The 24,825-nt window shown below is 34.9% G+C and overlaps 2 protein-coding genes across 2 annotated transcripts in view; one reads left to right on the forward strand and one right to left on the reverse strand.

The window, feature by feature from the left end:
- Positions 1–9,235, reverse strand: part of LOC114643656 (collagen alpha-5(IV) chain-like) — a 154,782-nt gene extending 145,547 nt beyond the window's left edge. The window contains exons 1-3 of the mRNA XM_051922556.1: positions 9,134–9,235; positions 5,353–5,506; positions 3,367–3,406 (exon numbers count right to left, since the gene is read on the reverse strand). Of these exons, the coding sequence (XP_051778516.1) occupies positions 3,367–3,406; positions 5,353–5,405 (93 nt within the window). The 5' untranslated portion in view covers positions 5,406–5,506; positions 9,134–9,235. The remainder of the gene's footprint in view (positions 1–3,366; positions 3,407–5,352; positions 5,507–9,133) is intronic.
- A 179-nt stretch (positions 9,236–9,414) lies between these two features.
- Positions 9,415–24,825, forward strand: part of col4a3 (collagen, type IV, alpha 3) — a 254,825-nt gene continuing 239,414 nt past the window's right edge. The window contains exon 1 of the mRNA XM_051923014.1: positions 9,415–9,941. Within this exon, the coding sequence (XP_051778974.1) occupies positions 9,864–9,941 (78 nt within the window). The 5' untranslated portion in view covers positions 9,415–9,863. The remainder of the gene's footprint in view (positions 9,942–24,825) is intronic.

The following is a 24,825-nucleotide window of genomic DNA, read 5'->3' on the forward strand; positions in this document are numbered from 1 at the left end:
TGTGCAGCATTTGCACACAAAACTTCAGCTCCTGCTGCCACAAACATCATCTGCTTTGGCCACTCTGTCATCTTGTTGTGAGTGCTGCAAATGCCTACATTTTTTCTGTACTTTTACACATATTTTTCTGTAACATTTATAAAGCATACATTTATAAACCTTTTTTAAAATATATAAACACAGCATGCTTTCTAAGTGGCTGTTCGACACTGGGATTGTGTGATATGCATAAGTAGAAAGTGCCTGAACGGTCCCAGAAAAACTGTTTAATATACGGTAGTCCAAACAGACCTGTTTAACTTTTTTCTCTTTTTATATTATTATTAACAGATTTTACTTTCTTTGGTGTTGTTTTAAAAGTCAATACTATTGGAAGAAAGAATAGAAGCATGTTTACACATTAATATATTTACCATTTATTCTTATTAATTTTATTAAACTTTAGTCCAGTACAGTTTCTAGATAAAACCAAAACATACTGTATCTTAGAAGTACAGTATATGGCACACGTTAGTTCCCAACACATAAATCCTTCAGATGTGAATGGAGACAGGGATACCTGGTGAAATTCAATAAGGATGGGGAGTAGCATACAGTATATACTGCCTGTAAAGAGTGACTAGGCCAAGGTGTGCATCCTGGCCTCTGGATCTATGATCACTACATCACTAAAGTAGCACTAATGACTACATCACCATGCCTCCCTAATCTTTTTTTTTTTTTTTTAAATTTTGGGACCTTTATTTACTGCATATTAGCCTACACATATAAACCCTCGCTATACACAGTATAGGATACAGCCAATTAAAGGTAACACTTTATGATTTTTGACTAGGTTTAAATACATACAAATATGTAATAATATGGACATTAATAAAACATCACAATTTATGGCTCACAAACATGTGTAACTTTGTCTTGGGGAGAAATGGAAATGAGATACATTTAAACTGCCATTACTGACAACATTTAATGAAGATTTCATAACAGGTTTCTAACTTTAAATTACTTTGTCATCTCAGAAGTAGGAATATTCCCCTTATTTCTGAACACATGTAAAATCCTTTAAACATTATATAAAGACTACATTTTTTAAATTTATTAACTAGTACACTTGAGGGCCTAACAAATTCTACTTGAAACTTTGCATTTTAGCACAGAATATTACAATATTTTGTTAAACATATCTACAGCATAATCATCTGTGTTGGGGTTCTTCAATCTTGGCTCTGAAAGGCTGCATCGGCTGCTTATAATGTGGCCATGCGTTCATTCAATTCACTCAATTTGTGAATACAGAGTAGATGTCCAGTATAAACAGAAAAGTTAGGTTGTACTGCTGTAACATTAACTACAAAAGGGCACAGACATAGTATTTTAATATACAAGTTAAAAAAAATACTTTATATATTTAGCATGTTTTAGGATTAATGAAACATAAATGGCCGTACCTCCCATAGGATACTATATTGTATATGCATTATTGGCCTTTTATCAAACCTGGATATTTCCTACATAGATTTTTACCCAGAAAGCTTTTGAGTACATATCAGTGGGAAAGTGTTTGATATCATCATCTAAAGTTCTTAAATTTAAATTAGTATTTAGTAAGTATCTTATAACTGCTCAATAATTAGTTTTTGTACACTTTGAATGTAAAGTCTGAAAGTATGGACAGGCAATGGAAACATTTTCTACATAAACACCCATAAATTTCAACAAACATTGTTTTGGTAGTTAATACAGAGAACAATATAAACAAAAACAGCAGCTACTGTACATATATAGTACCAAGATTTAAAAAGTTCACCATACATTACCTAATAAATGTGTCAGATTTACTTTCCTAGTCTTACATAGTAATGTCTGTTGCCATGTTGATTTGCATCAGTGTAATCACAGACAACAGGATGAATGTGATGCAACAATCTCAGTAACACAATAAAACAGGCTACCTTGGATACATGCAAATATCCAAATAGTTGAATATTACATCATTGTGAGCAGAAATAACTATCAATTGAACACTATTTAGCATGTGTCTATAATTTTTACAGCATAAGTACAGTCGTCTGTTATCAACTAAGTTTGATATCTACAGTATATTAATTTTATAGAAAATGTATATAAACATTTTTACATTGCAAAATAAAACTGAACTGAATCGCAAAAGTCATATTTGGTAGAATACGTCAACATTCTTGATGATTTGTTAGGAGATTTCTTCCTTGGGAACAACTGGTTTCTGATAACCTTTTTTTTCTAGTTCCCACGGGGCAAACAGCTACTACATCATCATAGAAAGTGACTCCACTTACAGACACATATACCTAATTACATACCATAACAGACAATGTTGCCCTAGGCCACAGAAATCTGGAAATTTCTTACAGTCCTTCTTTAAAGATTAATGAAGCAATACATAATCCTCTTAACATATTTTTATGGTCTTGCAGGAAAAGAAAAATAGGGCTGATGTACATATCACATACTGTAGGTTTAATAGATTTTAGTGAGATGGAAAACATTGTTCATTCTAATGGCCACTGCCTTCTTATTACTAAACAAATAATAAGATGCCAGTGACTCAAAATGGAGACTTTCAAATGAATTATTTTTAAAGTATGTTAATCACAAAAGATGCAAAACTATTACAAATAGACAAATGCATGCACAGCTACAGTATATCATGATAACACTGTTACCTCATGTCACCTATATAAATACATCAAGCATGACTGCGGTCTACAGTAGTCACAATAAAATATTTCTTTGACTCCTGAGACATTTTTTTTCTTTTTCACTAGACTATATTTATTCCTTTAAAATGTTATCAAATAGATAAAAAATAAATTAACTTGAAAAATAAGGATAGATTGTCTTGCTTAGTACATGAATTTAAAAATATACAAATTAGGCTATTTTCTTAAAGAGATCATTTCAGTACAGTACCACATGAGTGAACTGCAAGACTAATAAAGAAATGTGCTACTGCAGTTAACGTGTGTATATTTTACTGATAACCTTCTTCTTCTGAATCGTTGATCTAAGCTTATAAAAATTACATAATAGACCTTCAACACTAAAGAACTGGACTTGAGTCAGTGCATTAGCAAAAATATTAAAAAGGAATGAAAATAAAAAGAAAGAAAAACTTTTGATGAGGCAAAAGTTAAAAAGATACTTATATCCACTAACCCATATTGCAGTCTAGCACATCCTTAAATTCAGTATGTATTCATGTTATTATATTTAAGTGCTGTCCTAAATTTCTAAATGTACAGATTAAAACATACAGACATGAACAAACAAATTTGAGTGTATAGATGTGCGCATCTATAAAATCAATATAAAATTGTTACTTACCCCACAAACAATTTTTCCAAAATACAATGTGGTTATCAACCTGTTAAGAAAGATAGCAGTGTTCAATTTAAAAGGATAAATGTGACCCAGCAAATTGTATCACAGATTAACTGTTACAGAGTACCAGTACTAATCCAACAGAATTAAGACCAATAACATGTTTAAAACTGGAACAGTAACTGTTATACTGCATATTGCACAAATTTTTGTTAACCTTTAAAATTCTCTCTTTCCAAATGTGATTATTCCAATAAAGGGCCGCAATGGGGGCAGAGCCTATCCTAACTGCATCAGACACAAGACAAAAGCTAACTTTGCACTGGGCACCACTCCATTACAAGGTAGACTGATGCTGAGTAACCAAAAGAAAAACCCACGCAGACTTGCAAACATCATACAGATACTTTCTAGACTGGAAATGGACCAAAACACTTAGAGACTATGGAGTCAACCAAAGTACTGCTGTTCCTCTTACATTCAAAACTGTCCTATACAAATATGAGATACCAGTGGATATGATAACTTGTAAAAATGAGAGGAGAAAATTGTCTCTGTCTTGTAAAAGATGCCAAAAAATCATTTCAGGGATTAATGTTTTTATATGTGCTGTTATAGTGTAAAATGATCTACTGTATAAGAAAACATTAAGGTGTGTGCATCCAGTCCCTCAGAGCCATCTGATTAGTCAGTTTGACTTTGATGACATAAAGAAGAGGAAGTGGGAGTGTGAAATGCACAAGGAAAAGTAAAGGTGCAAGCTGAGAAAATCGCCTTCAAAGATGAAATAGTAAAAACCAGACAGGAGGCGAGAAAAGGCTCCTTGAAAATAATGGCAGAGTCTGAGAAGCAGGCTTTTTGGGAACATGATTGAGAAAGAGAGCGCTGATGAAGAGAAGTTCACACACACGCGAATGCAGAGGATAGGTGTTGAAAGTACATGTAGGGCACATATTTCTAAATTATTTTGTACAGTGGCTAGTAAATCCATCCATCCATCCATTTTCCAACCCGCTGAATCCGAACACAGGGTCACGGGGGTCTGCTGGAGCCAATCCCAGCCAACACAGGGCACAAGGCAGGAAACAATCCTGGGTAGGGTGCCAACCCACCGCAGCGGCTAGTAAATCAATAATTTGAATTATGTGAGTTCCTACACTATTAACACACCAACTGAGTTGCTTAAATAAAAGAATGTGTCCTCCATAACTCAACAGGAAAGGGAAATTTTTCTCTAATGTCATTTAAAACAAGGATAAATTCAACCATCTTTGTGTGGAATACTGCCGAATTTTCTCAGACTTTGGCAAAAATTTATTAATGTTAGTCTAAAATACTTTAATGCATTTAACTCTCTCAAATGCTGCAAATTTTTGATTGGACAATGTGACCTTTAAAACACCATGCATATGATTGTTTTTATAAGTTTTATATTGTAACGTTAAAATGCATACAGTATATTATAAACATAATAAAAATTATCTTGAATTATAACAGAGAGATTATTCTTAAATTAAAACTAATACTACAAAAAAAGAACTTGCCTTGCACAGGATGCTGGTCAGTCACAGGGCACACTCATGCACACTCCGCATTCTTACTTACTTATACATAGCCAGTTTAGAGCTACCAGTTAATACAACACATACATCTTAAGAATTGTGGGAAGAAAACTGTAATACACAAGGACTGACTCACAAAGACGAACAGAAAACATGCAAAATGTCAGGAAAGGGTCTGGCATGGGATTCAAATCTGGGATTATGGATATGTAAAGCAGTGCCAACGATTTTGCCACCCCCCCAAAAAAAATGTCATTATTACTATAATACATTATTGGGAGAACATGTTAACCCCACATTTAGAGAGAATATACATTTTAAGGGTTATTGGATGTGTTTGTTTTAAAATCAATTATGATTTATCTATATGTTGTTAATAATATAACATGCTAACATATTAGCAAACACATTGTGCATGCCTACTTACCAAATAGTTAAAGGGTTTTTTTTAATCCTTATCAAGCAAGTAGTCATCTCCATTCAAAAACACTGCAGTGTGCCCTGTGAACACTACAGTGTGACAGTGTGTAGATATTTCACAAACTTTGCATCCTATTTCTTTCTTCAAACTGGTGTGCACTCTGTAAGAAAATAAATATGCCATTTACTAGACTATCCACCCATTTGTTTTCAGAAGACAATTATTTGTTTACAGCTTCATGTGCAGAAAAAAAATTGATGCCTGGATGGGGCACTAATCCAACACAGAATCAAATTAATACTCGCACATAATGGGCATATTTAGAGTCACCAGTTACCTAACCTGCATGTTTTTGTAGTGTAAGATGAAACTGAAGTACCACAAAAACCCAGAAAAGAAAGACAACATGCAAATTTTACTTTGAGAATTACCAGGCTGGAATTTGAGTTCAGATGTTTATAGTTATGAATCACCAGTAAAATTACTGCTCCAACCTTTTACCAGTTTAAAGACAATAAAAATATCTTAATAAATGTAGTGTGAACAGCACGGCTACTCTAATGCATTACATAAGATTATCATTTTAAAATAAATAAAATCATATATACAGTAAATGCATACATACTGTACATTCTCAAATGGACCTATACACTGACACCCCATCTGAGTATTGCTCTTGCTTTGCACCCAATGCTTGCTGGGATCTGCTTGAATTTCCCCACAAACCTGCTCTGGATAAATGGTTTTGGAAGATGGTTGGATGGACATGTTGTGTTAGGCCAGAGTCAGTCCTGGCAGGCAACACAAAGCAAGGCAGGGAAACAGTTCATTGCAGGATCTACACATGCACAGTGGATCCACTTTATAGTTACCAAACAATCTAACCTGCACAGACTTCTGAATCTGTGAGGAAAATCCACACAGACACAAGGAGAAAATTCAGACTTCGCACAGACAACAACTGGGCAAGGGATTTGAACCTAAAATGCAAATTCTGTGAAGCAATGGCACTAACCATTTTACTACCTTATTTTTAAGCATTTTTCAAGTCAGTCATTTTCTAAGCTGCTTAAAACAGAACAGGGTCACGGGAGAAATGTAGTCATTCCTAGCTAGCAAAGGGCATATCAATGCAGGAACAAACCCTGGACAGGGTGCCAGTTCATCAGTATTTTAAAGCATATAAAGTAAAATTCAAACTGAAAACGCAAAATGTAATATCTGAAACATTCCAAGTGAAATTTGACCAGCCTGCAACAAAACTTTAAACTTGACATTACTACCCAATACTGAAATTACTAATAAACAGTAAAAATATATTTAAAATGCATAATTACACATATTCATACAGGATGTTACAGTGTTATAACTCACTATACTCTGCAAAGAGATTAAACTAAGGAAAATAACAGACTTAAGTGTTTTTCACATAATAGTGTAACAACATGGTTTGAAAGTAAAAATTAGTGTATCATATTAGGTCATATTCCTGTGACCCAAATTCTGCTACAACTACAGTATGAAAGAAATTGCTTTAATATTCATAGCATTATTGCAAAAACTGTGAACATATGAAATATTTATATGGCAAATTTTACAAGTTCACTCATAAATTCAGAGAGAAAGTGACATATAGTCTGCATTACCTAAAATATGCTACACACGAAGGATACAGGGTGAATTAAAGCATAAGCATAAATCCTGGCTAGAGCAAGAATAAAATACATTAATTATTCTGTAGTACTCAGTTTTAATTATGTAATATACTATTGCCTTCACAGGTTAACCTCAAGTACTGTATTGTATCTTTTATTTTATGTAAGGTGGTTATTCATATATCATGATAAAGAAAAATTAAAGTAAATTATTCAAGATCAAAAGCAGACCATAAAACTCTACTTTGCTTTGCAAATTAATTAATGTCCATGACTTATAATGAAATCTGACTGTAACACTTATTTTAAAATCACATAACTTCTCATGCTGTCGCCACATTTTTTTTTAAACAAACTACAGAACATATTTACACAAAAATGCGTCTGAAGTCACTGACTAAATTGCAAGGAATTCTATTATTTCCATTCAGTTATAATGATATAATGTCAGGCTCGCTGGGTTGCTCTAAGAGATGAGCATAAAGACGTTCAAAGGATGCTTGCCCATGCGCGTCTTAAGAATGTGTTTGTCTGTGCTTAAAGCAAACATAATAATTTCTCTGCTGTTTTAACTAAAAGGAAACTGTCTTTCTCTGTTATCCTATTATTGAAAAAAAGAAATGATACCATAATATGATTCACTGCCCAGTTCCTTGAGTTCAGAACAAGACTAACATGGTTTCAATCAATACCTTTAACTAAAGTAAATGTACAAGAAGAAATCTGAATATTTGAAGTGATCTGAAATCTAAGAAAGGCAGAATAATACAAAACAATACAACACAAGTAACTTAGATTTATTGCTTGTAAGAACAATTCTGTAGTATAAACAGGTTTCAGTATTGAAAACTGATAGATAGATAGATAGATAGATAGATAGATAGATAGATAGATAGATAGATAGATAGATAGATAGATAGATAGATAGATAGATAGATAGATAGACATTCTTAAACTATGCCTGACCAAATTCATACAACGTGCGTTATTCCTCTTGGCCTTTAATGACCACTGAAAAGAAATCACTATCCCCTTTTATCACTTAATCTTATATAACATATAATCTTGAGCCAATACTATTAGATTTTCAGATGTAGTTATTATTATCATTATGTATTTTTCATGGGACTTATTATATAATGGGTTGAGTTGCACTTGGCCCTATATCAGAACCTGCCTGGGACTTTTGCAAGAGTTTCAACCACATACTTCTTTACTTCTTTTCTCATACTGGCCAAATATATGCTCTTTCTGCTATGATTCAAATTTGGTTGGCTGGAGTATGACGCCCCATTAAGAGTCTGCTCTTTTCTTACAACAGGTTCTATAAGCCAAATAATCTCCATTCATTGTTACTTGATAAAGTTTAATTTGACAGATCGTCACCACAGCAGTAAGGCAACGTTAAGGTAGTGTGCGCTCATACAGAGGCTCGCCTGAGTCGCTCTACTTTCATTCGTTTGAACATTAGTTTTATTAATGGTACTGTTATATTTACTGTATGGTCACGCATTTAACTTAAATGTGATCGTCTTGCTTGAAAGAACTATGAGAAAAATTCATAAATTAAAAATGACGAATAGAATAAAAGTTTTGAAAATCCCCAATACAAATCTCAGCATAGCGATCAAAGCGATTTAGGCTGCGCGCTTCACCACACGGCATTCGTTTGTTAAAAGTCCCAGTAGCGACCGTTATGTCCACAAACGCGCCCACTCCTTGTGCAGCAGTATCCTGTCAGCTACAGCACCGTTAACAAACTACAAGAGCTGCGAAGGTGCCCTCTTTATGTCTACACGAGATAGGAAAGCATACACACAAGCTAAAATATAAGGTATTTCAAAGTGAAACTCGAGTACGCGTCTATTAGACTGAGACAGGAAAATGGAATGGACACCAAACAAGTGCGATACAAAGTTCGATTAAGCTGGTCCCATCTTCTTAAATATGAAAAGATTACACCAAGATCTTGTGGTAATTTACTACAAATATTCGTAGATGTTTATATGAGTGAGTACTGCCGCCGAGCTCTTCAGCCTGCAGAAAAGCAGAACTTCGAACAGCGCAGCGGATCGTTTTGACAGCTCGGCAGCCGCTATGCTCCCACCCGCTGCGGTGCTTCTGTGACTTACCTTGTTTCAGCTCTTCTCGCAGCTTTACTCGTATTCTGTAATGTTTGTTTCCAGGGAAAGCCCTCTCGGATTGAACACACTTCCACTTTTAAAAATCGCCTTCTAAACAGCTGCACGTGCAAGTACCTTTGGGGAGGCGGGGGGGGGGGGGGGGGGGGGGGGGGGGGGGGGGGGGGGGGGGGGGGGGGGGGGGGGGGGGGACGATTGGGGTGCGAGAGGGAGGGGTATGGCTCTGCAAGTGGATAGTATTGAAAGGGAGAGGGTGGAGGGACTGTGGCAGGCGTGAGCAGCTAACGATTAAGCCATCGTAGTTATTTGTTTAAATGATTACCTTGCCCACTGCTTTCCTCAGGTGATATGTGCGTTTAAGTGGCAATCTTAGAGAGACACTGCCGTGAGACACACGGTCTGTTATGTGACAAGTCCGTCTCGGTTCTTTAAAAGAAAAAAACAAACAAACGCAAGATTCAAATTGCAAAGCGATTTACAGTAGTATCGCACCAGCAATCTGCGGACTCACCTGAGCTGCACGTGGAACCGGAGGAGAGCGACATGGAACATTCTTGGAGCTTACACTAAAAAGGGACTTTTCTTACGAAGCAGATTTAACGGGGGTGACTGTCGACCGGTTGGCTTCGTTGCTGGGCGACTTTTCTACCAATATCCCTTAATACGAGAGCGCAAGTGCAGGCACGCGATGACAGTGTGAAGAGCTGGATAACGTACTGAAATGTTGCGCGCTTGGGTTATTTTCCTTGTACTGGTTGTCTGGTTCAGCAGGAGTTTGGATACCGCTAAAGCGGAAAACGTAAGTAGTTATGTGCTGTTCTGTTTTCAAGAGTCGGTGAGCATTTGTTTATTGTCCCTTCTTTTGGCACGTTTCGTCGAAGACGTATTCTGCAAATGTCAAGTATTCTTTTTTTGACGACTTGTATTGATGTGCCGAAGTCTCGGTCGAGTTTCAAAACGCAAGTTGCTACCCGGGCTGCGAGTACTGTAAATGGAGACGAGTGGAAGCCTGTTGAAGGGAGCGAAACCTAGAAAGTCAAAGAAATATAATGAAGCTAGGCGGATAGCATTGTCTTCTGTTGGGTAAAATGACACACACGCGCACACACACACACATATATATATATATAGTTACACATGGTGCAAGCAAATGCACTAGAAAAATTAATAACGTGTAAAATGTGCGCAACAGACCGTATATTTTAATGGTTAATTATATGGTAATGGAGCCGTTATCAAGTTTATATCCTATCACTGATTCTTTGGTGGCACAAATAAGGCACTTAACGTAATAAGCAAACACAATGTTCCAGAATTCTGGCAGTGTTTTTTCATATTTAAAGGTGCTATACTAAATACTTATGAACGGATACACACTGTATACAGAATTCGCTGGAAACTCGGAAATCTCCAGTATGCATAGTTAATTTCATACAATTAAAATGTTAAATGGAACATAAGAAGGTCATATACAGTATGCAGGGTACATCCTTCAAGTTAACGTAAATAACACTTCTTTTAAAGGGTGGTAAAGGAATACCATGGTAATTGCCTTTCATGCATTTATAATTTTGAAGTTATGTTCAATAAATACATTTGACCATATGTAAATTTAATCTTGCTTTGCATTTGAAAATTACAGAGGAAAAGCATTTAGTCTTTTTTATTTCACTTTTGTAGCAGACAGACAAGGAGGCAAGTATCTTTATTACGCCATACAACCGTTTGAATTATGTTCCTTTAATAGTCAAAAAACAAATTTTTGTTTTAGCCCAGATGCAGGTTTCATTTGTGTAACCACCGAGACATACAATCTGATGAGGAAGTTTAAACACTGTATTGAATTTGATAAACAGACTATTTAAGGTAATCTCCTTGCAAGTAGATGTCTGGACATAATTTAAAAAAGTTATATACTTTCAACAAATAAATGATATCATACATAAATGTGAAATGTCCAAGAGAGTGGAGTCTTCTAAAATCGTCTCTGAATTTTGCACTTCCTGTGGTTCAGGGGTGATTTTAGGTGACAGGTCTCTGTTACAAAGTGCATACACTTCTTCAAGGATTATGCAGTTTCTTCTGTAAGCAATATTAAATGTCCTACCTGTTTATAATACATCATCTACAAAAGCACAGAAAGGAAAATTCACACTTAATTCTGTAAGTCTTTATCCATTTGTACAAGGGAAATCAAATACTTATGCATTTATGAGCCTTAGCTTGCCACTTTGACTTTCTTTGTTATTGGCCTAAGGTTTTGTTATATTTCCCATTTTGTATACATGTACCCCTTTACTTGTTTACTGTATATTTTCCCTTCTTATTGATACCAGCCAATTATGCTTATTGGCTGGTATCAGTTATAGAAAATGGCAGATGGCCATCTTCTTTGGGTTTGACAAGGAATAGTAAGAATGGATTAACAACAAAAGTAGGCCTGATGCCACAGGATATGTTATGGAATGTTCCTTCTTTGAAAAAGAGCGCACAGGTGAACGCATGTGGTTATTTTTCTATGGAAAGCATTTCATGATTTTTATGCCTGAGAAATGTTTAAAAAGTGTCATAAATGAGTCATAAATATTTTGTTTGATACTCAATTTATGGTGTGACCCAAGACCGCAGTACCATTCCTGACCACTGTCGCTGTCTTGGATGTGTTTACAGTAATCCCTCCTCCATCGCGGGGGTTGCGTTCCAGAGCCACCCGCGAAATAAGAAAATCTGCGAAGTAGAACCCATATGTTTATATGGTTATTTTTATATTGTCATGCTTGGGTCACAGATTTGCGCAGAAACACAGGAGGTTGTGGAGAGACAGGAACGTTATTCAAACACTGCAAACAAACATTTGTCTCTTTTTCAAAAGTTTAAACTGTGCTCCATGACAAGACAGAGATGACAGTTCAGTCTCACAATTAAAAGAATGCAAACATATCTTCCTCTTCAAAGGAGCAAACAAATCAATAGGGCTGTTTGGCTTTTAAGTATGCGAAGCACCGCGGCACAAAGCTGTTGAAGGTGGCAGCTCACACCCCCTCCGTCAGGAGCAGAGAGAGAGAGAGACCGATAAAAAAAATCAATACGTGCCCTTCGAGCTTTTAAGTATGCAAAGCACCGTGCAGCATGTCGCTTCACGAAGCAGCTGCACAGAAAGTAGCCAACGTGAAGATAATCTTTCAGCATTTTTAGACGAGCGTCCGTATCGTCTAGGTGTGCGAACAGCCCCCCTGCTCACACCCCCTACGTCAGGATCAGAGAAAGTCAGCGCAAGAGACAGAGAAAAGTAAGTTGGGTAGCTTCTCAGCCATCTGCCAATAGCGTCCCTTGTATGAAATCAACTGGGCAAACCAACTGAGGAAGCATGTACCAGAAATTAAAAGACCCATTGTCCGCAGAAATCCGCGAACCAGCAAAAAATCCGCGATATATATTTAAATATGCTTACATATAAAATCGGCGATAGAGTGAAGCCGCGAAAGGCAAAGCGCGATATAGCGAGGGATCACTGTATACTGTATATACTTTATGTTTAAATGTCTCTTTTCCCTAGGTAGCCCTCATCCTTTGGGTACCAACAAAGTGTATCTAATTTAATTTAATCCTAGGTACGTTAAAGACTTGAAATTAACACAAAATGTGAAAAACTGACCAGAGGATATCAGTTAATATACGTAGTTTATAAATACTGTACATCTTGCATTCAAAAGTGATGAATGAAACAAATTCCAGAGTTCAGGCTACTCGGGAAGTTTTTTTTTTCTTTCATTAAATATATTTCCAGCTATTTATAGTGAGTACAAATTGAAGGAACTGGATACAAACCGATGTACTAATACCAAAATCTTAAGATGTTTTCCAGCAGCAATATTTGCAGGTTTTATCAGTATAGAGTGAACAGTAAATAATGCTGCCAATATCACAAAATCCTTGAAGACATTCACCCTGTTTTGGACAGCAATCACAAACATCCCACCAAAGTACTAACGGTGTGATATTAGAAGAAAATGTTGAATCATTCTTGAGTTGCCCAAAGCCTACATTAGACTCTCTTAGACTGGGTGATCCCTTTCCACTCAGTAGTTCAGAGGATCCGTTACCTGGCAAAAACCACCACAATAACTGCACACAGTTCATATATACATATCCTAGAAGACTTAAAGCTTCAATTGCTGCTAACAGTGTGTCTATGAAGCAGAGCAGAAGTAGAGTACAATAAATTCAATATGGAGCAGTAGTATTATAATGTGTACAGAGTGGAATTATTGTTTGCATATATGAATGCATTGTCACTCTCCAGTGCAGTAATAAACAAGAATGTGTTAAAATATTAAAACGTTTTATTTAAAAGAAAAGTCAGCATATACTCCCTATTGCTATCAGCTATGTATATCTGCTTTTCTCCCAACTTAAGGTTCATCTAACTAAGTATGTGGTGGCCCTTATAAGCTTAGACCCAGTAGTATTTCCAGTGCCATTCCATTTTGACAGTATTGACTAAGGGGAACTAATTCTTGAGTATATGTTTTCATAAGTTGTTCTTGCATATTATGAAGTACAGGTATTTGTAATTGCTCAGTATATTGTGTGCATCACAACAGAAAAATAATTTTACTTGAATTCATTGTAAAACAGTTCAATTTTAATGTTATATAAAAACCCAGTAATAACAGAGAAATGCACTTTGTTTCTTTAGGCTAAGTACTTATTGCAGTAGTAAAGAACTGAAAAACAAAAAGGTATACAGTACTGTGATGTATAATATTTGTATCCAGAAGTAGTCCTGATAGTATGGAAACTTGCATGCAATATCATTCGGAACACTTATGTGCAGCATATACAGTATGTAGGTTTGTATGGCCGTTCAAATCATGGCCATACAGTGACACGCAAAAAACAGAAAGGATAGAAAATGGTGATACGTATACTTACTATACAGCACACCAAAAATTATTTTATTGGGACTAAATTACTAATTCTTGTGAAGTGGATTGTGAGCCCAAAGTCGTCATAGCTATATTGATGTAATACTGATATCATGGTTATAGGAAGCTTCTCCCTATGGTATTTAATGATGTAGGAAACTCAGAATATTAAATGAGAAGTATTCACCATTTATATCAAATGTAGGTCCTGTTGCAATTGTGGATTTTTTTTTTCCCAAGTCATTTTCTGTATTTAAAGCCAGCCCCTTCTGTTAGTTAAATGTGTTGTTTAATTTGATGGCTGATGTTCATTGATTTACACCTTTTGCAGCACAGATAGCTCTGCAACATCAGATACAAGGCAGGAAAGATCCTTGGTCAGGAATGACAGCTCAGCAGCTGTAAATTTTAAAAGGCAAAAATACAGAATAATTGTGAACAAACACTGAAAAATGTCCAAGAAAGAAACAATTGTAATAAAAGTCTATTGGATTAATTATTGAACAAGACGAACCTTTCAACTGGTCATTCATAATTTATAGCAAAGAATGTGAATAGGCATATTCTGCCTTCCATCATTAAGATATGGACATTAGGTGTGAACCAGCAGTGTTTTGGTGCATATTCAGGTATCATCTATAGACTGAAATGCTTTCTTTATCAGTCACTTGACAAGTTCAGTGAGAAGGTTTTATTGGTTTGTCTGTTTGATTGACTACAACTGTAAATAAACACTTTATTTTGCAAAAATCTTGTTTGTCTCTGCTGATTAGGTATAGATGCCTATTACAGGATATGAAAGCTTTAGGAAAATGGGAATACATATCCTAATATGTCAATTAAAAAAATCTGCTTCCTAAATAGAAAGAAAACATTAAAAAGAACAATTAAATTATTTGATGTTTTATATTGCAAAAAGGCTGGCGCCCTGCCCAGGGTTTGTTTCCTGCCTTGCGCCCTGTGTTGGCTGGGATTGGCTCCAGCAGACCCCCGTGACCCTGTAGTTAGGATGTAGCGGGTTGGATAATGGATGGATGGATATTTAAAAAATATTGCATATACATTGGACGTTGTCTGTGATAACAACATGTACAAAAAATCTTACATAAAGCAACATTGGTATAGTGTCACAGTGGTTAGCACTTCTGTCTCTGAAATGCAGAAGACTAGGTTTGAGTCACTTTCCATTTGGTATGAAATTTGCATGTTCTCCCTGTGATGGTATGAGTTTTTCACCAGTTACTGACATCTAAAAGATTTGTGGATTAGGTTGATTGGTGACTCTAGTTTGGCCCTGCTTTAGTGATTATGTGTGTGTTTGTGCAATAGTGTGTCTTGCCTTGCAGTTCTGCTGGTTTGGCAAATAAAATTAGCAGTTGAATTATATGAACATTAAATATAAGTTTTAAAACATTATGGTACCAGTTACAGCATTTTTGTAGATATAATTTACACATTTATAAGTCTACAGTATTATACAGATTGTTTTTACTGTATTAATAACACAAATCAATTATTTTTATTCTTCCTAAAATAATACATTTTGACATTAATAGCATATACAGTATTAATTTATACCAAATAATGCAATTAATCTTCTATTTAATATAATATTTATGCAAAAAAGTGAGCAGTATACATAGCAAAGTTTAAATGTTTTAATAAAATTACCAAATATAACGAAATGCATACACTATATGGGTTGGTACTTTTATGTATTCCCTTTGAAAAACGTTGAGGGCAAAAATGTCTTTGCACACCTGTAGAAAAGGTGTACACTTACTTTGAGCTCTGATTGATATCTGTCTATAGCTGGAAGCTTTGAAGTCATTAAAAAGTAGTCAAAGCCATAAAGAGAACAGGATGCAAGTCATGTTTGCTATGCAGTATTTCATTTTTAAAGCTGAACTCTCTACATCTGCTCACAGCACGTTGCATCACGCCTTTTACAATTGTAGTAAGCAGCAAATGTTTAGTGAAATCATGTCTTCTATTTTCTAATGCACCTATAGGTCACACAGTGCATGGTAAATATGCTAAATATTATATCTCTCAATATTACATTTTTAGTTAATTTTGTTACTTTTGAATTGTGTTAAAGGATCTAGCTTTATAAAGATTTTTTTACACTTCGCAAGGAGCTGTCACTTAAGATGTTTTTGGCATTAGAATATTTACTTAACATCTTGTTGTGATTTTCTTTTTTCATTTATAAACTGCTGCATAGTAAAAATACTGATAATAATGTTAAGCTTGAATTGAATATCCACCTCCACCCCTCATTTATCAGACAAGAGTCCTATTTTCAAATCAAAATGGAAATCTCTTTAGGCTTTAATTTCCTGTTTATAATATGCTGTGATTTTTCTGAAAGTGTACGTTTAACCATATTTAAACAATAAAGCATGTGTTTTGCACATTTTGAGCATGCAATTGGATAATTTATATGTGAATTAGGCGACACAAGAAATGTGAGTTGTTTTTTTTTTCTTTTTTCCATGGACATTTTTCACTTCATTAGCTACTTTACAGCATTGGTCACTATTGCCATGTATTATATCAAACTTTTTTTTCCCTCAATTCTGGTAGAAAACATGATTAATTTTTTTTTCTTGACCATCACTACAAACTACATAGTGTAATTATAATAAAAAAGTATTATTTCTGGTGGATTATTCCTTTAAATTGAGAAGACTGTAATCTGTAAAGGGTAACTCTACAGTAGGCATTCTGTCTGGTTTTAGATTAGATTTGTGACAGTGTAGTGAGGTCATGCACAGAATAATACACTCTTAAAGAAACAGAGGTTTGATTTTTATATACTTTATGTTTTCATTAAGCACCGTTTTATAGTAATTGAATAACCCTAAAGAGTTTTTCATAGAATCCACAAACGTGGACATCAGGAGACCTGTAACACCGAATGATATACTGTATGTCGATGATGTTGCATCCTGTGAATTCCAACCTTCATAAGTAGATAGATAGATAGATAGATAGATACTTTATTAATCCCAAGGTAAAATTCACATTGCACATTGCTTGCACACAGATGTATAGTGGTAGCACTGCTGCATTACAATAAGAAGGCTGGAGTTCACATACCACGTCCTCCCTGTGTGGAGTTTACATGTTCTCCCCATCTCCACGTGGGTTTCCTCCCACATTCTAAAGTCATGCATGTTAGGTGGATTGGCCATGCTATGTTGTCCCCAGTGTGTGTTTATCTTGTGATGGACTGGTGCCCTGTCGAGGGATTTGTTGCTGCTTTATGTCCTATGCTTGCTGGGATTGTCTCCAGCCTCAGTGATTCCATTTCAGGGCAAAGCAGATTTTGGAAATTAATGAATGACTAAGATTGCAGAAAGTCTGTAAAACTTTAGTTTAGGTACTGGAAAAATTCATCTATTACTCCTTTACTCTTATGTAACAAGACCTTACCAAAGGCTTCTTTTGGTTTTAGTCGCACTTACAAAGCATCAGTAAAGTGGTTATTCATTACTGTACAGTGTGGCATTTGACATGCTGGTAAAATTACTTATGAATGTGAAGGATTCAAAGGCCATATATTGAAGTATGCAATATCAAGAGAAATATTTATCACTTAAGAAGTTTAGTAGGCCACATTGCAAATTATTTCTAGTACCTCATAATATGCAGTTGCTCACACCTGCTTTTATTACCTCAGTTAATATAGCCTGTCAATATAACATCAAGATGTGGAAACAAACTTTAACACCCAAAGATAACTATAAGCATGGAGAGAATTTATGAAGTGCTCAGTTAAAAAGTAAGAAACTGTGAAGGAACTGAACTGGGAACCTGATGTAATATAAGATGCCTGCTATATGACGGTTTCATTAAAATCTCCCAATTACTATAATATTTGTTTACCTCAGCAAGTTAAAGTGCCAAGTTGTGAGTGGAAGCGGAAAGGAAGAGTTACAGGGGTGAAACTGAAAAGCTGTTCACCACAGGCAATGATTTACTTATTATTATAATTATTTACTATATTATTTTAATATCTCAAATTATGGCTAATATTGAATACTTTCAGAGTGTAGCAAACTGCCACACTATTTATGGTTTTATGTATAACAAAAATGATTAAACTCAAAATGCAGTCTAGAGTTATGATTACAATTGAATTTAGTGATTATAGGCAAAGATGTTAACATGAGTTGATATTTTGTGAATATCTCTGTCATTCATGTGCTTGTAAATTCAAATATATCTTTTCAAAACTGAAATATTAATGGGCTGAACTTCATTATAGTTCTGCCTTATGATTCCAGTGTTCTGCAGGTTGAAACTTTTACCAAAATGTTGTCCATAGCTAGTCTGCATTTTCTTCCTCTGTCTGCATAGGAATTCTTCCAGGTATAGAAGGTTTTCCTTCCACATCAGTAAAGACTTGTATGCTAGTTTGATTAGCAATTTGAAGTTGGATGTGGATGAAAGTATGAGTGTATGCATGAGTGGGCCTTTTGATGAGCTGGTGCCTTGTCCAGGACAGGCCCTCGCCTTTTGTCCTATGCTACTGGGGTAGTCTTCTGACCTTACAAGCCTGAATTAGATTAAATTGGATTGACGATGTTATTTATGAAAATGAATTAATTAAGTCTAGCATGATTACAGTGTTGGGAAGAATAGTGGCAGCATGAAGAGTATTAAATTGTTAAGTATGTGCACTTCAAAAACAATTTAACTTATAAATAATCCATTATTTATTAAGTGATCAGAAGAAAGTTTTGAAAATAGATAAATTGATGGATTCTTTATTAATTTCTGTTCATGTATCTTATCAAATCAAATTTTCAAGAATATTTAAGTGCTCAATTAAAAAGTAAGAAACTGTGAAGGAACTGAACTGGGAATCTGATGTAATATAAGATGCCTGCTATACAATATGAAAGTTTGATTAAAATCTCCCAAGTACTAAAATATTCATTTACTTCAGTAAGTTAAAGTTCCAAATTATGAGTTGGAGTGGTAAGGAAGAGTTACAGGGGTGAAACTGAAAAGCTGTTCACCACAGGCAATGATTTCCTTAAACTAGAGTTTAACAAAGCAAAAATCTGCACCTCTTACAAGTTGTAGAATGACATCTATATTGGGGACTATTGACAAATCGATCAATGTCCTCCACTTTGAACTTTAAATATTAAATTGAAGAACCAGGAATGTTTAGTGTCCTTTAAAAAACTTTACCATTGTGCTTATAATCAAACAGTATCACGTGAAAGACTCTTGCTGTGGTTAGTCACTTATCATGCTTCTTTAAATCTTAAAGTTTTGAAGAGGAACAATCAGCCATGTACAAATTCAGTGATTTAAAACGCATTTGATTTATTCCTTTACTTTGTGTAAAAGTTGTTAAGAAATGGATTACTAAACTACTGTTAGACATATACCCAGGCAATACTATTACACCAACAAGCAATAAATAGCCTTTCAGGCTGCCCAAAACTTTTTTTTCAGCTCAACAGGTTAAGTTGTTTGTTTTGAACTTGGGAGAAGGTCAGGTGAGTACCAGGTTGCACGTCGATTTTCAGAGTTGAAATAACCCATGACAAATAAGATAGCAGTCATTTATAATATACATGCAGTTGTATTCAAACATCAGCTAGAATTTCCATCAATGAATCAACTGTACCAAGGGAAGTTATGATTCAGGAAATAATGGCTAATGCCAGAATGAAACAAGATAGAAAATAAAAATTTGTTTACTGACATTTTAAAAAATAAAAGTGAAATTGGTATAGGGACTGCAAGAAATAAAACATTCCTGGACAAAATAAAATCCATACTCTACTTAAGCACTATAGGATTTATTTGCTTTCAAAATGGTCTTCGATAGATGTGCTTTACAAACCCTATATTCTTTGATAGCCTTTGCCAATTAAGGTTTTGCTTACTTTTAAAGAATCTTTATTTTTGTTGCCATTTACACTTTACTGTGCGTTGGTTTCTAAGTAAATAAACAATTAAAGTATATATGAAAAGTATAGAATCAGTTATACAGATGCTACTCTATATTTGTTTAAACACTAAACATAGCATATACCACAGCTATAGAAGCTAACAAATTACATAGAGGTTGCACAAAAATATACATGGTAAAAAACAATTATTGCATATAATGAAATTAAGGTAGTGTAGATAAAGTTATAGACAGATTAAATCTGGTAAGGTAAAAGTGTTAATAGAGTGGAAAATGAATTGGCAAGCATTCAGGTTGCCAAGGAGGCTATGGTGGAGGTAGATTTGCTGTATGCCATTTCATTCTGCATATCCTTGGAAATTAGGTGTACTGTCCTTGGGGGTGGGAGGGGGGAGGAATCTATCTTTGAACCTATTCCTTCCGGCTCTACAGCTTTCTGGTCTATGTCACCTAAGACTGTATTGGGTCCCTTGCCAGGTAAAGAGACTGTGGCCTGGCTGATTATGATCCTTAAGAATAGTGCCGACCTTGTTCCAACAGCGACTGATGTCCAGATACTCAATTGATGGAGGGTCTTTCCCAATAATATGCTCAGCCATTCTGACCATCATTTGCAGAGTGCATTTTTCATTCTGTGTGGCATTCTCAAATCATTCAGTGACCCTTATGCCAGAGCATTTTCAATTGTTCCACTTTAGAAAGAGAACAATACTTTTTTCGGGATGCTGCTTTTCTTTAGGCACCTTAGAAAGTACAGACATGTTGTGATTTCTTCACAATTGCTCTGGTATTCACTGCCCAGCTTAGATTTTTCGTGATGTGTATGGCAAGGAACTTGATGCAGCTCACCTGCTCAACTCCACAGGTATGAATGTAAATTGATTTGTGAAATCCTGTTTTATTCCTAAAATACAAAATCGGTTCTTTTGTTTTTGGGTTGTTGAGTGCTAAGTCGTTTTCTTTGCTTGCTTGCTGATCAGCTGTTGATATTCAGTTTCATCATTATTATGGGTGAGATCAAGTACTGTTGTGTCATCTTCAAATTTAATTTATTAAATTGTTTTAGTAAATGAATTTACAGTCATATATTTATAACAAAATGAGTTATGGATTTAAGCAACATTAGGGTTCTCCTGTTCTTACTGTTACTTAGGAGAAGGTCATACCACCCATCCTCACTATTTACAGTCTTGTCTGTTAAGAAGTCCAAAGTCCTATTGCACAGAGAACTGAAAAGTCCAAGTCCAGTGAGTTTTAGCACAAGCTTGGTAGTCCTCATCGTGTTAAAGGCTTTTCTGTAATCAAGGAACAGCTTGTGGACATATGTATTTTATTTTTTTAAATAAAGGAAAGTACTGTTCAGTGTTTATCTGTTTGCTCAGTTACCAATGTTACACGCAGGAAAACAGTTTAATATAGCACAATAGTTTCTAAAAAGTATTGTATGAATAACAACATCGATAGCTGAAGTACTGTATACCAAAAAGTAATTTGAGAGTACTCAGGTACTCTCTTGACAGTATGTTGTTAGTGCCAAAGTTTCAATTAACAAATTGATTATCTGTTTTGCTGCTTAAGAAGAAGTGGTTGCCCCTTATTTAGTGTTTCAGATCATCGAAGTAATTAATTAAAGGACACAACAGAAGATCCGTCATTGGGATTAATTGGTAAATTCAGTTACGGTGACCATCTACCTCCAGTTTCTCTATTTTTATTGGTGTCATTACTCTTTTACTTATCACTTTACTAACTCATTGATTGTTTTTTTATATTTGCTTTCCATGTTCCAATTAGCTTGTTTCTAATTAGCTTAATTGTGCATTATTACATTTTTATTAGATGGATTAAATCCTTAACAACCAAACATATGTCAACAGTGAAGGATTAAAGATTAATTAATATAATATAAGTGAACTGAATTTAATAAGTAACCAGAAACTAATCAAGTTAATGTAGTGGTAAGAAAATGAGGTGATCATTTCACTATAAGTGAGTTGAATCTGCATGAAAGTGATGAAACTAAGTATAATGTTATTGAATTGTATAGATTAAACTATATAAGAATACTGTTTGACAGTCCAATGTAACTGTCTGCTTTGTGCATGAGAATCGTGTGGTTGATAGTGTTTAAAGACAAAGATAAAGGTAGAAGCAGGTAATTATTGAATTTCTTCCATTGGAAGATATTAAAATATTATTAACAACACAGGTTGAAGGATAGGTTCAGTATTTTTCAAGTCAAAGTTGTTTTTTCAAAAATATTATATACATGAATTTGCCACACAAAATTGTGTTTTAAAGGTAAGTGTTTTCTATAAGTGTAAAAAAAATATCTTGCCTGCATTGTCACTTTATAATGGAGACAATAGGGCATGAAGCACCACTGCAAAGTAAAGTAAAAGCATAACAACTTTATGAATATGTTAATTTTTCAAGTCAAGTCATCTGTTGAGTATTGATCGACATCTTGCGAATACACACACTTATACATGCTGTTTTGAACAAAAATTAATACTGTGAGATTTTGCCATTTTAAAAGAAAACCAACTGTGCACACTACCTCAGCAGTTATCATCTTCCTCAATGACCTTTCACCCTCCCAGGGTGTGGTTTCCTCTCAAAGGACAAAATCACAGTAAACTGTTCATACCACATAGTTCATTTTGTTTTGATTTACTTCTGTATTTATGTGAGAACTCACACAAGCAAGTAGAAAACATATCCTTATCTCAAGAAAAGTAGCACCATGGATGTCCAATAAAATGATTATTTCCAGATCCCGTTTGTTGTCACAAACATATGTTGGAAAAATGGAAGGAATATTTGCTTTTTTCGAAAAAATAACTTTGATGTGAAAAATACCAAACTTTAAAGATGTTTCTATTCACTAAGGTGGGCCAAACACAGAATGTAACTTCCTAAAGAGGTTTTAGCATGAAAAGTGAGAATGAATGAGCGAAAATAGTTTTTCACAGACATTCAAAAGAATGGTTTGTATGTATCTGGTTTGTAATTATTAGTGTTGATCGTGTAATCAGTAGGGTTGATTTTAACCTCAGATTTTCTAACATTCGCTAGTTTGATGTTGGGCACGCTTTTTCTTTCATCTAAAAAGCTTGAAAATTTGTTACTTTTTATGAACCCTTTTATAGGGAACGTTTCAGTATGACATCATTTTTAAAGTACTTTTTCATTTTATTCTACCTATCTCTCAAATTCTGACATATAATAGCAAGTGTTAAATTGCTTTAGGCTTTCCGTAAATCATTTGTGTCTTGAGACAAATGGTTGGAATTTACATTCCTGTCTGCATGTCTAAGGCATTTCCCTGAAGCACTTTATGAGTTTAGAACAATTGTCTTTCATGCTTCGACTGCTAATATAGTCAAACCCAGTTTTGTCCATGTATTTTGGAACAAGAAAAGACACAAACTGTTCTGGACCAATCTTAGCTGTTTAGCTGGAACCATGATTTTTTTTTTTTTTGTAGAAAGCCTTCTACAATTCAGGATGTAGTTCATTTGTGTGTTTATATATTCATCCATATATGGGTTATATCAGAGGAACACAGACCGGTTATGTAGACTCTTGATGTCAAAAAATAAATCAGATGCAGAAATTGAATTACTAACTTTGTGGTTAGATAACAAATACCTTAGTAATTTCTGGATTTTGCATACATAATGTATGAGAAACTAATATTCATCAGAGTAACATATAAGTGCAAAAATGCAAACACTATAATCTGACTCCATGACTTTGACTAGTATAGTGTTAAGTATTTTTTTATTATTAACAGTTATTCGTTGTTTTTGCTTCAAATATAACTGAATTTTTCAAAAACATTTATCTGGCTATATTACATTACTTTAAACATTGTGTTGGAAGCTGGGGCGTCAACAAGCCCCAAACCCCAAAACACGAACACACAAAGAGTCCTGGGTTCAAATAAAGGATGGTTTATTCACCAATTCCTCCAGAAAGTAACACAAGCACAAAGACAGGTTGTCTCTCTCAACAAAACACAGTACCTCTTCCTAATTCTTCTCATCACCGCACTGCCCCCTTCAGTTGAGAGTTGCTCTACATCCTCCCAACTCTGACTCGCCTGAGTATATGCTGCATTGTAGGACACTATGGTAAGATACCAATCAGCAGTGCGAGGCTGGAGGGGGTGTTGAGAGGGGTTACTGGTAAGCATGACATATGTAAATATTGGCATGGGGGGGGGGGTGCAGGACTCGGGTTGTAGAGTCTTTTGTTTTTCAGATTTGAGTACAAAGCTCATGGTCACACAGTGTAATTTGTAGGATTTGAACCCAGAACCAAAGCTTAATCACTACTTCACACTGCCTGCCAATAATATAATCCCTTGGTGGAAAAAAAAGATAAAGAAACTACAGATATTTTAAAAGAAAAGCGCTTAGTTAGTTACACAGTACTTCTGATGCACTCAATTACCTAATGACACTATAACTCGTGTCCATTGTCTTACAGAATTTTCCAGGAACTTTTATATATAGATATAGATAAAGTTTGACCAGGACAGTAAAACTGTGAATTATGTGTGGCTAATACATGTCTGTTCACTTGTAATTACATCAATTTCCTTATTCAGCCAGAATTTACTTTTGGGAATTAGAAATTATGTTTTTTTTTTTACTCTTTGAATATTTAAGATCTGACAAAGTAATGATTCACTTAAAACATTTTATTTTAGATGCTGGTGTTGGAGAGAGAGCCCATTGTGTTTTACTGACATTTTGTTTCCGTTAGTATTTATTTTGAATTGTAGTCTCCACAGCCCCGAT

The sequence above is a fragment of the Erpetoichthys calabaricus genome, chromosome 2 (assembly GCF_900747795.2).
Source record: "Erpetoichthys calabaricus chromosome 2, fErpCal1.3, whole genome shotgun sequence".
Taxonomy (NCBI): Eukaryota; Metazoa; Chordata; class Cladistia; order Polypteriformes; family Polypteridae; genus Erpetoichthys; species Erpetoichthys calabaricus.